Source organism: Molothrus ater, chromosome 9 (genome assembly GCF_012460135.2).
Source record: "Molothrus ater isolate BHLD 08-10-18 breed brown headed cowbird chromosome 9, BPBGC_Mater_1.1, whole genome shotgun sequence".
NCBI classification, from domain to species: Eukaryota; Metazoa; Chordata; class Aves; order Passeriformes; family Icteridae; genus Molothrus; species Molothrus ater.
The window spans coordinates 1,722,063-1,735,562 of NC_050486.2; the positions used below are offsets into that span (position 1 = coordinate 1,722,063).

General features: G+C 44.5%; 1 protein-coding gene across 13 annotated transcripts in view; it reads right to left on the minus strand.

The window, feature by feature from the left end:
- PRRC2C (proline rich coiled-coil 2C) overlaps positions 1–13,500 on the minus strand; it is a 70,184-nt gene that overhangs the window by 7,821 nt on the left and 48,863 nt on the right. For 5 of the 13 annotated variants that reach the window (XM_036388234.1, XM_036388238.1, XM_036388240.1 and 2 more), the window contains 9 exons: positions 12,175–12,276; positions 8,021–8,228; positions 7,004–7,207; positions 6,173–6,294; positions 5,418–5,554; positions 3,287–3,521; positions 2,782–2,904; positions 1,075–1,293; positions 232–306 (listed from right to left, as the gene is read on the minus strand). In XM_036388234.1, the coding sequence (XP_036244127.1) occupies positions 232–306; positions 1,075–1,293; positions 2,782–2,904; positions 3,287–3,521; positions 5,418–5,554; positions 6,173–6,294; positions 7,004–7,207; positions 8,021–8,228; positions 12,175–12,276 (1,425 nt within the window). The remainder of the gene's footprint in view (positions 1–231; positions 307–1,074; positions 1,294–2,781; positions 2,905–3,286; positions 3,522–5,417; positions 5,555–6,172; positions 6,295–7,003; positions 7,208–8,020; positions 8,229–12,174; positions 12,277–13,500) is intronic. The other 8 variants (XM_036388244.1, XM_036388243.1, XM_036388235.1 and 5 more) reach the window with 7 other exon arrangements.

Sequence of the window (13,500 nt, forward strand, 5' to 3'; positions counted from 1 at the left end):
GTTGCCATTACTGTCCAAGACGTGGAATTAACACCCGAGATGTTTCTTATCGCAGCTGTAAATCACTGGGACTGTGGGGTTATTTTATATTGACAAGCACCCTAAAATGGAGGCCAGAAGCTGCAGGGATTTCAGGTGCAGAGGTGGATCAGTCCCCCAGGTGGGAGGACCTTGCTGTGGCTGCCAGCCAGCTGAGCTGTGTCCATGTCCAGGGTGTCACCCACTGCTCACCTGGAAGCGAACTGCAACTGCCGAGTGCTGCACACTATCCGAAAATCCCCGGTGCCTGTAAAGCTGGGATTCCATCTAAGACAAGAGACCTTGTGATTGGAAGCCAGCTCCACACATCCCCTCATCAGCAATTACCTTAGCAGCTTCACATAAAGGAGAGGAGAGACTGCCCCCCATGATACACGAGTTTCTTGCACTGTTTTAGTGTTATTTCCTTCCTAGACCTGTTGCTCAGTTTTCCTGAGCTGCAAGAGCAGACTTTTCTTTTTTCATTACAGAAAGATCCTGTCTTGCATACAATGCTACATTAATGTGCACCATGCTGTGCTGCTCAGAAAGGCAGATCCCCAGCAATAATTACAGAGTTCAATTCTTAAGGTCATGGCTGATACAGAGTCCACTGAAGCCCCTAAAAGTCCCCATTTTGCACTGGAAACCCCTGAACCCAAACAGCCTGCTCTGGTTTGAGTCCAGAAGCAAAGCAACCAACTCAAGCAGGCCCAGAATCTGCCACCAGCCCTGACAGAGTCCTGCTGCTCCCTGCTGCTCCAACAGCATCTCAGTACTGTTTTCTGCATGAAATCCCCTACTAGTCCATGATGTCACTATCAAACCAGCTATTCCTGCAGTGCAAATGGAGCAGCACCAAGTTAGCTACAAAACCTCAGCTAAATGCACAGAGCCAGTCACAGGCATTAACCCTGCCTGGCTTTTTTATCTTTTAAAGCTGAGGCAGATTTTTGATGCAAGCAGTCAGCATGAGTTGCTGTGCTGGTTACATAAACCAAAGCCCAGCTGTGCTTCACATGAATTTGTGTCCTGTAGCTGTGGCAGTGCTGTTACCTTCCCAGTTGCAGCAATCATGCTGTGCTGAGTTCCTGCTGGGATCAATCCTCTGAAGGGCTGGGTCACCTGGGCAGGCCTGCTCAGGTTTTGAGCCTGAGCTTGTGGTGGGGTGTGCTGTAGTGGTGGCTGCAAGGACTGGGGCAGGGCTATCAGTGGCTGTGCTGTGGATCCAAAGTTGGGCAGGGAAATCTGTGATCCTGGCAAAGGTACTGTCACCTGGAGAGAGAGCACAAAATCACCAGTAACAGAGACACAAAGGCCATGATGCCACTGTCATTGCTGGCTCTAGTTCAGCTTTATCCCAGGCAAATGCCTTAATGAGTTCATTTATTTAACCAGAGAGCTGCAAGCAAATAAGTGAATTTATTGCTCAGTTTGCCTTTATAATCAGTTCTAATGGCATTTGGGTCTTTGCTTTTCAGAAAAAAAGGTGCATGAGATCTCCTGCCTCCAACATCATTCAACATGATTTCACTGTGTGACAGGGAATTCAATTCAACTCAGAAAACAACAGCAGTTCTGGCACAGGTAGGGACAGGACAGGACTGGTTTATTTGTTTACTTCAAATAATTCTAGTCAATGGACACTGGGATAAAAATTAGACTTTACTTTCCAGGATTCCAACAACCAGCACTTTGAGCTTAAAAACAATGTCAAAAATACACAGCCTGTCCCTTGCTTGCATTTACCACTGTGCTGTGGGTAAATGCACATAAAACAAGAGAGGGTGGTAGTGATAAGCATGGAAACACAACAGCAGTGACCTGACAGGCAGGAGTTACTGCAGGCCTTGGTCTCACAATCCACTACCTGCAAAATCATATTCTAAGGGTGACAAGGAGAATGATGAGAGATTCCCAAATGTGAAAGGCTTACAAGGATTCTGCTCTTGAAGGGTGACAGATTAAAATCAGAGAGACAGCCAGAACTGAACAAATTCAAAGTACCAACTCTTCTAAAAGGTCCTTAAAACTAGAGGATTCCCAACAGACAACATCCAACCTTTTACCACTCTTCTAGATTTCTGTCTTGGCACCTTTTCCAGTGTAGGAGGTAGGCTACTATAATAAATCAATCCATCCCAAGTTTGGTTTTGGAAGCCATTTCAATAAAAAAAAAAAACAACCAGAAGATGGAAACCACTAGACAGTATCCTGCAAATATGACAGAATGCTTCCACAGAACAGTTTAGCAGTTCTTTCACAAAAGAGTGAAAAAGCCCTCAAATCAGTGGAGCTATTTTACTGACCTGCCTGTCCTGCATGATCACCTATCTGCTGACTGCTCAGTTATTTTCTGTGAGCACTCCTGGGTTCCAGCTCAGAGAACTGCTATTAACAATTAGGCTGCACTCAGCACCTGGACTTTGCCTCTCTCTCCACCACTCCTGGTATCTGCTTCCAGAAAGGCATCATGTGCCTCAGTCAATTAGCATTGTGCCAATTAAGTATCTGCCCATCACTGAAAAATGAACTGTTCAAGGGAAGGATGCCAGGGACAAATGATCAACAAGACCTGCAGGCCACCCAACCTCTGAGCCACCCAGTTTGTACAGTGCTGCTGCTGCAGCCTCCTTCACTATTAGCATTGCAGTTTGATTTTGGAGGACTTAAAGGCTGTCTCAGCCCTCCCCTCTATGCCCAGCCCACAGACACCACCAACCACGACATGCTTTTAGGAAGAATACAATGCAGGAAATTTACCATGCCATAGTTTACCTGCTGGAGAGCACTGGGAGACTGTGCAGTGTTGTAGAAATTGCTCTGGCCAGGCTGCTGAACCTGCCCAGAGTAGAGATTTGAAGCCTGAGTGAGGGTAGCTCTGGCCTAGGAAGAGAAGAGACACCTCCCATCAGGAGCATTCAGGAGAGCAGCTCTGGTGCAGCAACCAGTGCCAGAGAAAGTCCAGCAAGGGAAGCTGACAAATGAAGGTCTCACTTTGTGCTAAGGCTCTCATTTGCAGCTGGTGGAACAGCCCTTTACCACCACTGAGACAATTTCAACCTGAAGCTCTAATTAATGACAGAAGCACAAGGAGCCCTGTAATTTGGGGAAAAAGCCTCAATTCAGAGATTATGCTAATGTACACTTATTAAATTAAAAGAACACTCTCCTCCAAGTGTTTTAAGTTTGCTGCCACCCAAACTGAGCAAGACCTGATGTCCTGTATCAGGCCAGAGCAGAAGGGCTGCATGGGAGCATCTCCTACCTGCAGGATGTGGGTGTCAATGAGCTGAGAGCCTCCCAGCCCTGAAGCCTGCCCAAGCTGGTGCTCATACAGGATGGGAATAGGCTGAGTGTTGGAGGTCTGCTGGAATGCCAGGCTGGACTGGGCCTTGGCCAGCTCCTGGTGCTGCACTGCTGGGAAGTTGTGTAAGGCTGTGCCAGACAGAACCACTGGGGATGGCTGAGACAAACCACTCTGCATGAAAGCTTGCTGGGATCTGCAAGAGATTCAAGTGGCATTCATAAAAATTCTGACAGAGCTCAACAATGAACCACCAAAATGAACAGCACAGTTTATATTCTTTAAACAGCATTAGGATGCTTAGCTCTACTGAACACCTTTTCACCTGAGAAAGGTAGATTTTTTTCAATTTACTCTGCATACAGCTGCTACTGAAGGCCACAGGAAAAAACAATGAGGCTTCTTACTAAAATCTTAAATCACAATTACCTATTTAGGTGTTCATGCTGCAATAATTCTTGGATAATCAACTGTAACACAGAAAAGCTGCCAGTTCTTAGTTCCTGTGCTCCAAGGTGGAATGGGAAAACACCTGTGAGCAGCCCCACTTAGTCACTAAGGGAACTGCTTTCTTCCCTTGACTCCACAGTCCAAATTCCATTACAGCTTAAATCACTGGATACTGACCATGGTAGATTCCAAATGAATGTTTTGATTTCAAAAGACCTCACAGCCTTTAATTTTAACCAGCTATTCAATTCCTCTTTCAGCAGCATGGGGAAGCTGCAGCTTGTTTAAAGAAGACTGAAACCAGTACAGCAAAGCACCACAGACAGGTTTAGTCCATCAGAAATATTCATCTGAACATCCCCACTAGGAACTTGGTGAGTGGCCACCTTCAGCCTGAAGAATCAAGAGTTTTTAAATAACTGCTCCTCTCAAAGCTTTTGAGCTCAGAGTGTTTCTGATGTGAAAACACCTTTTACTGTCCCTGGTGCTGGCTGTGTGTGAGCAAAGCTCTGCTCCTGCTCATGTGCTGCTGTGGTGGGGTTTGCTTGTGCCCACACCTGGGTGAGCTTTGCTCTGCACCCTCCCCTCACTGCAGAACACTGGAAAAACTCTTCCAGACTGGAAGCAAAGGATTGGCTTCAATGGAGCCAATTTTTTTTTCCCCAAGTTGTTTTTTAGCTCACTTTTAACTTTTGGTTGTAATGTTTTAAACCAGCAACCTGTGCATCTCCAAGCTTCTCCTCCTCTGCACATTTTCTATGTGGGAGAAGCACTCCCACTGTTAGAGCTCCATTAATGCCATGTTTGTGTGTGATCAAATTTATTTCATCTGGACCACATGCCAGCCTGATCGTGTTTTTGCAATTAGCCAACTGTTTGCAACAGCTTTTGTCAGCTGTAGCAGGACAAGCAATATTTGGTCCCACAAAGTCAGCCAAGCACCAAAGTCAGGATACAAATGTGGTTAATTAAACCTTCTGTGGCCTCAGCCTTCTACATTGCACCAAGCAGATTTAACTACAGCCCATGCAAAACCCTCTAATTAAACTTCCAAAGCAGCTTTCTCAAAGTGGAACTAACAACATTTGTCAGAATTCCACTGCTGTGGAGCAGCTTTCCCAGGAAGGGCAAGGGAGCTTTGAGAAGCTCACAGTGGAAGTCTGTCTGTCTGTCTATCAGGGCCACTGCAGAGATACTGGTGCTACTGTTACCTTCTGCAGCAAACAGAAATATTCTGAAACACACCATGCAGCCCCTCACACATCTGCAGTGAGGTTTTCACTACCTAGGAGTTCAAACTGGAACTTCACAGTGTTTCAAGACTCCAGTGTTGGTTTGATTAAAAAAACTTGCTGAACTAAAGGGACAGACATTTTCTGTTCTCTTAGTATGACAGACTGATGCTCTCAGCTCTTAGCCTGGGTTTTTAAAGATACAACTATCATGCATCAGTTTTTAACCCAGATTTCACAACTGCACCTGTACAAGGCAGACAATCTGCATACAGAGTTCTCAGGCAGAAGAGATTTTGGGGAAGACAGGAAGGTGAGGCAGCTATGGAGCACATATCATAAGTCTGCAGGGAACCAAATTCAGTAATTCTGGCACTAAAATCCCAAAGAAATGTGCATATGCTACCCACCTGTAAGGTTGTAAGGAGGAATTGAACAACTCTTGGGCTTGTGAAACAGCTGGTGCTGCTCCTAAACTCAGCTGAGCTTGGTGCTGTCCCTGCAGGGGTGCATAGATGGGGATGGGGATCTGCTGAACTGAAGCAGGCTGCATAGAGAAAACATTAAAATTAAGTTAGAAAGAAGAGAATACATTAAAATTAAGTTAGAAAGAAGAGAAAATGTTAAAATGAAGTTAGAAAGAAGAGAAAACATTAAAATGAAGTTAGAAAAGCTACAGCTGAATGTGTGTGAGGATTTGTGCAGCATTATGAAAAGTAAAATAAGAATGTCAAATCCCCAAGGCTGCATGCAGAGCTAGTATTGCTGCCCTCATGAAAATTACTTTCTAGTTGAATTTTCTACTTTTCCTCACAACCAACCAGCAGAAACTGAGTGAAATATTCGGATCTGCATATAAAACAACTGTTTGAGATTGCATAGGATTTTGTATGACAGAAGTTGAGTAAGCCTGCACTCACATGGCCACAGAAACACAGGAATAGAAACTTCCCCATATATTTGTGAGTGGAAGCTTTTCTCTCAACTTCCATGGCAAACAATCAAGCACTGCCTGCATGCACCAGAAGAGACAGCAAGGGCAGGCATGATCTCATTTTTTGCAGTCTTTAGTCCCACTCTCCCCTGGCCCCATCAAATGATTAGTGGAACTTGAAAGGCAATATGGATAGGGGGGGAACAGGGTGAATGAGGAATCCCCAGATACCTGAGAAAGGCCTGGCTGAAAGCCCTGCTGCTGGGCCAGGGAAGGTGGTGCCAGCCGGGCGTGCTGGGTGTTGAACAGGTGACTTGTATCCATGTAGAATGCTGGGATTTGAGCTGCAGTGCCTCAGGAAGAGCAATACAATTAGTACCTGATTTCAGTACCTGATTCCCAGCAGCACCCCTCTAGAAAGGTTTTCATCAAGAATTAGAGATGCAGCTGCTGTCAGTCCTTCCCACTGTAACAGCTCCAGAGGGCCTGGGAGAAGGAGCAGCACTGCAGAGCTGGCTGCCTCCAAAGCTTTGGTATCTTTTCCAATTCACCCCCAGAATCTATCAGTCTTGCACAGGTATCATTAATCCCACACAATTTTGGAGGGATGAACAACAGATTCTGGGCAAAAAAGGCATTTGGGTGAAGGAAGGGTTAGAATGTGTTACACTGCCAGGTAATTTAAGTGGATTGTTAACTAGATGTAGGATTTTCCTTAAAGAAAAAATGCCACAACTCTCAACTACTGTAGCATTTTAAGAAAGAAAACTAAATCACTCCTGGTCTTAAATAGCAATTTACAATTCTGCAACAGAAATTTGGTACGTTAAGAGACTCAAACTTACTTTCTTCAACAAACTATACAGCACTACCTTTGTCCTTCCTGATAAAGCAGTGCAGATTCAGAGTAAGACAATTAGTGAATCTGAGTACAGAACACTCTTTATCATTCTGTCTTTACTGCAGAGCAAAACCAGAACCAAATTAAACTCCCCAGCTTCAAAATTAAAAAAAAAAACCCAAAAAGCAGATGTGTGGCTTGTCAGCCACAAACAGCATTACCTGCTGCAGACTGAGACACATAGACCTGGGGACTCTGCTGCTGCTGGGCAATGAGGGATGGCATGCAGCTCAGCTGGGAGAAGTGGCTGGCAGAGGCCAGGCTGCTGGTCTGCAGCTGCTGGGGTTTCACTTTGCAGATGTTAGGAGGGTCTGAGGTGCTTGCAGTCTTCGTACTCAGCGAAGAGGTTGTGTATGTTCCAGCTCCTAGGAGGAGAGAAGCCAGGGATGCAACAATCAAAGACATTTCAGAACCTCCTCATTCAGAGATCAAAGTTTTGGGAGAGTTCTGTAAGCACAGCCACAACTAGTAAAGAACACTGAAACCTAATGCAGCTGTTTCAAGGAAAACATGGAGCCAATCCTGTGGAGTTCACTGTGGGAAGTGCTGCAACCCTGCCACATCTCCCTTCTCAGGAGCACACAGAGCTACTGAAGGAGGCAGCTGGGTCAGCTGTCCAACAAAATACTGCAACCCACAGTGGTTGTGCCTCTCATGGAGATATATTTTAATATTCCAAGGGATGAAGACAACCAGATTTAGCATCTTTTGTTTGCTGCCAAGAACCAAGGTGACAACTAAGTACCGGTTGTGAAAAGCAGCTGGACATTTGCTCTGCTTTTTGCAATAGGTTTTGATATGAGTTCTTGAAGCTTTAACTTAAAAAGCAAGAGTACAAATAGCAGTAAAACATCAGAATTATCCTCTGCCCCAAAATCTACATGCTTGCCTCCATTTGGCTGAACAAAATTAAACCAGTAGACAAGAGAAGTTTACCTCCTCTTTCAAGTCCATGTAAGCAGCTTAGGCAGAGAGTGTTTAATATTATTTTCAGGTGACTGAAGTGAAACAGGTGAAGTCAGTTAACAGGTTATTTGGGAAGTTGCTGCTCAGATCTGCCATTCCATTTCTAGCACAAACCTTCTGTTAGCTTTGCATTTAACAATTCCAAAAGGAATTCAATCCAAACATAAGCAAGGAACAACACAAGGGGACATCACTGCTTTGGCATGAGTTACCTGAGAGGGATGTTGTGGGGGTAACTGAGGCCACAGGAATAGGAGGCATTGATGCACTTGAGAAAGAGCTGTAAGTGCCACTGCTTGGCCCAGTGTTGCTGCTGCTGCTGCTGCTGCCACCAGCAATGGGAGACGCTGCTGAGGTCACTGGTGAACTCTTCTCCCCCATGTTTGGGGAATTCTCCCATGCTTTGCGTGCAGACTCCATCTATTTAAAAGAAAAAAAAAATCCTCATCTATTAGGAAGTTTCAAGCAGTCCCTGTTCCTCTTTTAACAGTTCTTTTTAGTTAAAAGGCAATTGGGGCTTCATGCCAGCCTCTTTTGGAAGTCGCTGTCATCGTGCAACTCTGTTCATGCAAAAAGCAAACAGCCTCAAGTTGGAGCTGCACATGTGCACAGTTCATCATCTTACAGCCAATGCTCAGAAGAGAATCCACTCACACTAATTTGGCTTGGTTTTGTTTGACATGAAGAGCAAAGACACAGTGAGCAAAAGAAAGGGAAAACCCCCTCTAAATACTTCCATCAAGTCCTTTCCTTCCAGGTTACTTGGGCCATTCAAATGAAGCAGCCCTTTGCTTTCTTGGTCCATCATCCACTTGGAGTGACCACCAAGGATACCCACTGCACACTTCAGTGAACATGACAGCAGTCAGGTTTGGATTTCCAAAGCAACTCCTGCTCAAGAAGCAACCACAAGCTCACACAGCTTGTGTATGCTGCTTTATGTTAAAGCTAAACAATGCTTCATGCTCCTCTGTCTCTATAATTATGAGCTTATGTCTTGCACAGCAAGGGAGATGAAACTTTCAATATTATACACACAGTTATCTTCCCCCAGAAGTGGAAACAACCAGTGCTTTACTGCAGCCAATAAAATCTAATTCTTGCTACGTTAGCTAGACAATGCAAAATCTAAAATGCAAAATCTAAATTGAGACACTTCTGAGGGTCCAATGAACAAGAAATATTAATGTTTAGACTACACTCACTAATTTAAAAGCTCAAACATGGTCCATGGACTTCTGCACAACCTTCAGGTGTCTCCAGTGGAAACACAAGTTTAGCTAGCAGAACTGAGATTGCTCACTGTCAGTTTTTCAAGGCCAGGTGCTGCCTTTAGTGGTGGACATTAAGGGGCAAATATATCCTCACCACACACCTGTCCTCCCTGCCTGCACCAGAGAGCCCCCCCTTGCTCAGTCTCTCAAAGCCACACTTGTCACCCTGCCCTGCTTTACATGAGTTAGGCAGAGTCTGGACAGATCAAACATGGCTCAGGTTATTTGTCTAGATGCTTCAGAAATGATAAAAAAGCAGAGCAGTATCAAAAGAAGTGGGTCAGGTGATCAACACACACCCATGTGGAAAATGAGGTTCTGGATTCCTGAAGAGAATGAAGGGGGAGGAGGGAAACTTAGTTACACATTAAGTCCTCTGGGGGCAAGTCACCTGTTTTCATTTGTGAGATCATCTCCCCAGCAATCATTCACTGTCTCCCCTCCACAACATTCTCCTCCAAACTGGTTCTGATTCTTACAGACAAGGCAAAGTTAATCCATCACTGATGTGCTGGAAAGGATTTTGTTTAGGCACTGAGAGAAAGTGAGTAAGTACCTGAGACTGTCAGGCTACAGAAGGTGTAGAAGGCTCTGTGTTCACTGATTTTCATGACATCCTGGAGAAACTACTGATAGCAAAAGCTACACACTGCATTTTGTCACATCTAGAGCATATCACCGAGTCCTGAAGTTTTCTTTTGGAAAGCCTCTTAGCAACATCTAACTTTTATAAGCTAGAGAAAAAGATGCAAGAGAGATTGATACTCTAGGAATGTCTATTCAGCACCATCTACAGACCAGATATGGAGGAATAGGAGGCTCTAAATTAAGTGAGACTGGGGACAGTGTTGTAGTTTCACTGCTCAGTTAGGGAGAAAGGAAGGCAACAAGGAGGAGATCATGGCTGCCTGAGGCTTCTGTTCATCACTGATCCACTGGGGCCCTCACACAGCAGAACAGCCCTGCCCACGTTACCCAAAGCCTCCACTGGAGACAAAGCCCAATGTGCCTCTCCTTAAATACACCAAAGCCTCAATGGTTACAAAACCAAAGTTCAAACGTGTCAGTTTATTGACCAGATGCCTACAGAGCAATTGTAGATGAAACCTTGGACATGAAGAGGGCCAAGCAGCTCAGTTTGAGATTGCTTTGGACTTTCTTCTGCTCAGCTCCTTACCTACAGCAGCCCTTTGAGCCAAGTCCTTAAGAAGATGACTGAGTAAAGGTGTCCTTAGCAAAGTTACTCTAAGGAAACAAGATCTCAACAAGGAGCACCTCATACCCCACTGAAGAATGATGCCAAGCAGTGGGAGCAAGTGTGGCCAAGTGCCCTACAAGTCTCTTCACAGACAGCTTGCTGTGACAGGGGATGGAGGGAAGAGCAGGTGCAAGGATTAATCCTTTATGCAGGCAGAACCTGGACATTTTGTTCTTTTAAGAAAATGAAGGAAATGCTTTCCTTTCTCCTGCTGCACAAGTATCCTTTGAAAAATGCAAGGGCTGTACTGGAAGAGGATGACAAAGAGCAGAGCTGTGCCTGCTGGGACAGGGACAGTCTCAGAGTGTGCTTTAGAACAAGCCTGCTGCCTTCTGTGTTTGTCAACAGGAGGTAGAGCTCCAGTGGCTGGAATGAAGAAATCAGGGACAAAGCTGCTTCCAAAAAGCTTTCCATCCAGATTTCAGTCAGAGGGTTCTTCAAGATAGCCTCAAAACATGGATCTTGACCTATTTTGTTGCCACACATCCAAAAATCTATTACTCACTGAGAAATCACTGACACCACAAGAGCAGGAAAAGAAATGCAGGATGAATGACACAGACACCACAGTTTGCTCTGTAACTGGGCAGTGTCCCACACTTTGAGCCCTACCTGTGTGACACAGGATTGCATCTCCAGCTGCCAAACAGTCAGAGACTATTTCAGAACAACACTTTCAGACGCCAGAAAGTCACGTTAGGATAACTCATCACACAAGAATGTACCAGAAACCCAGTTTTTTTTAAACTACTTGTCCCTCCACAGTGCTCTCCCCATTTCTGTAGGTCTACTGTTTGGAAGAGGTGTTATACTCTTTTTAGGAAATAAAGTGTTAACAAAAGAAAAGCAGAGATTCAACAAGAGAACATAAATATTTCTCATCTGTAGAGAACACAAGCAAGCAGCTGTCAAACCAAGCCAGTGAGACAAGTCTGACTGGGACTGACAAGCAAGCTCCTCCAAAGCATGAGCTCTGCATCCAATCAAGTTTCATTTCTTCTTTTAAAAACTTAGACAAACCAAGGTCAAACACCACTATTCCTTAATACCAGAAGCAGCAACAACACTTCTACTGGCTCAGTCACCTGCACTCACAATGACAAAGCAGATCTAGGACACCAAAAGAAGAAAAAAACCCAACAACTTCTAAAAATACAGTAGCAAAGCTAGAGCCCAACTCTGCGTTAGTGAGTTATACGATGCACACAGTCCAAAATCCAACAAAATGAGAAAACAGCACTCAAAATATTCTCCACACTTGCTCTGCACTGCAAAGCAGGAAACAGCAGAACATTTACAACCCTACAAAAGGTTCTGACTCGCTGATCTAACAGCCCTTCAGAGACACCAACACACCAGCTACGTGCCACTACTTAGAACTTCAGCCATCCAACTCAAAACCTCATTATCACTGCACCTAAGTCTTAGAACTAAGAAGAAATCAAGCTTTGCTTATCAAGCAAATCCTTCAAGCCTTTACACCAAACCAGGCAACTTATTTTAAGCTCAACACTCAAAAAACCTCAGCCAGATTCGGATGGTTTGCCATGAGCACTGTGGTCCAATGCTAAAACTCTAGGATCTTGGTTTTTCAGGGCAGTGGGAGCCAAGATTGGTTGAGATGCCAAGTGTTAATGCAAAACGGGGTTAGAAATTTATGGTTTAAATGCATCCTTCGACAGAGTCTGTGTTTCAGCCATCCATTTATATGCAAAAGCAGTTCAGCAGAGGAAACAAAGGAAGGCTCTAAAAAAAGGTTCACCAGCAAGTTCTCCAATAACTTTTTTTTCCCCTGCATGCAAGAAAACGACCCTTAGAGGGATGTGGTACATACCTTGAGGGTGAGGTCGACGGTAGCGGGAGAAACTGGAGTTAGGCTGGAGCTCTGTTGTAAAGTCTCCCTCCTAGGGAGGGGAAGGGTGTGGGGCAGGGGCACCTGAAAGGCAGGCAACACACATCACATTCTAACTAAGTCTACTAGAAAAGCCCCAGAAAGCAAAGCTCAAGCTTTATCAAGTGAGCTACAATTTCTTCAAGGCTTGAGCATTTGGCAGGGAGACTGATAAAATAAGGTGAAAATTTGGCAGGCAAGGAAAGGCCACTCAGCAGGTGCCAAGATGCTTCTCATCTCTCAAAGAGGCTGAAGATTAAGGTTTTAAGGTGTCCATGTCCTCTGCATAAACAAACCAATTGTCTGTTTGGGGATTTAATTTCAAGTACCATTTCACTTTACTGATATGCAAAAATTCTTCCCAAGCCAGGTTTGTCCCTTTTTGTACCAATACAGTACAGGGGGCTTCATGAACCTTGAGTTCTTAGATGCAGTTTCTGAAAAGAGGAAGCTTTTATAGACCTGCAAAATCACAGGACCATGAAACAAACTACAACAGATTTGCCATCCAATAATTGAGTTCAGTTATTTTCTCTTTCAAAAGATGAAAGATGTGATACTTGGGGAAATAAATCTGACATAATGCTATTGCTGTCTTTGCCTATGAAAACTGCAATGAATTTCCTAGAAGTTTTAAAGGAAATGAATCAAAAATACTGCAGTGTCCAGTCTGTTACTCCTAACTATTCCTTTCTCTCTCCATAGCTTAGCTAATGGACTTCCACTGGATGAGGTAAGGCTAATCCACAAGACAGATCCTGAAGCTTTGAAGCAGGGGATGGCACAGATCCTTTGTGGCCAGGAACCCCTAATTCCCGTGTTAGAAATTCAACTCTAACATCCACAAGGATTGGACATCACTAACACAAAAGAGTTCAGTCTTCCACACTAACCACCAAAGTCAAACACCACAACACTACCAGAAAGCCAGCAGAAGAGTAAGAAGTTCAATCAGTACTGCTTCAAAACGGTGCTGCAGTAAGCTGAAAAGCATTTTTAGACGGAATTCACAAGACATCTTCATAAAAAACTGAGATCCTGGAGAAACTATTCATGATTCTACCTTCCCCCATCAACAAGGGACTCAACCCTGAGCTAATTCTGTTACTCAAACAACAAGAATCACAAGATCCAAGCTCCCTGATGCCCCAGCACACTCAAGACAAACTTGATTTTGCTGCAAGTCACAACCCAGCTGGTTCTCTCAATCACTGTGCCACGCTCACAAGTCAGGACCGCTGCACTGGCTTTGAGGGCTGCAAACATCTC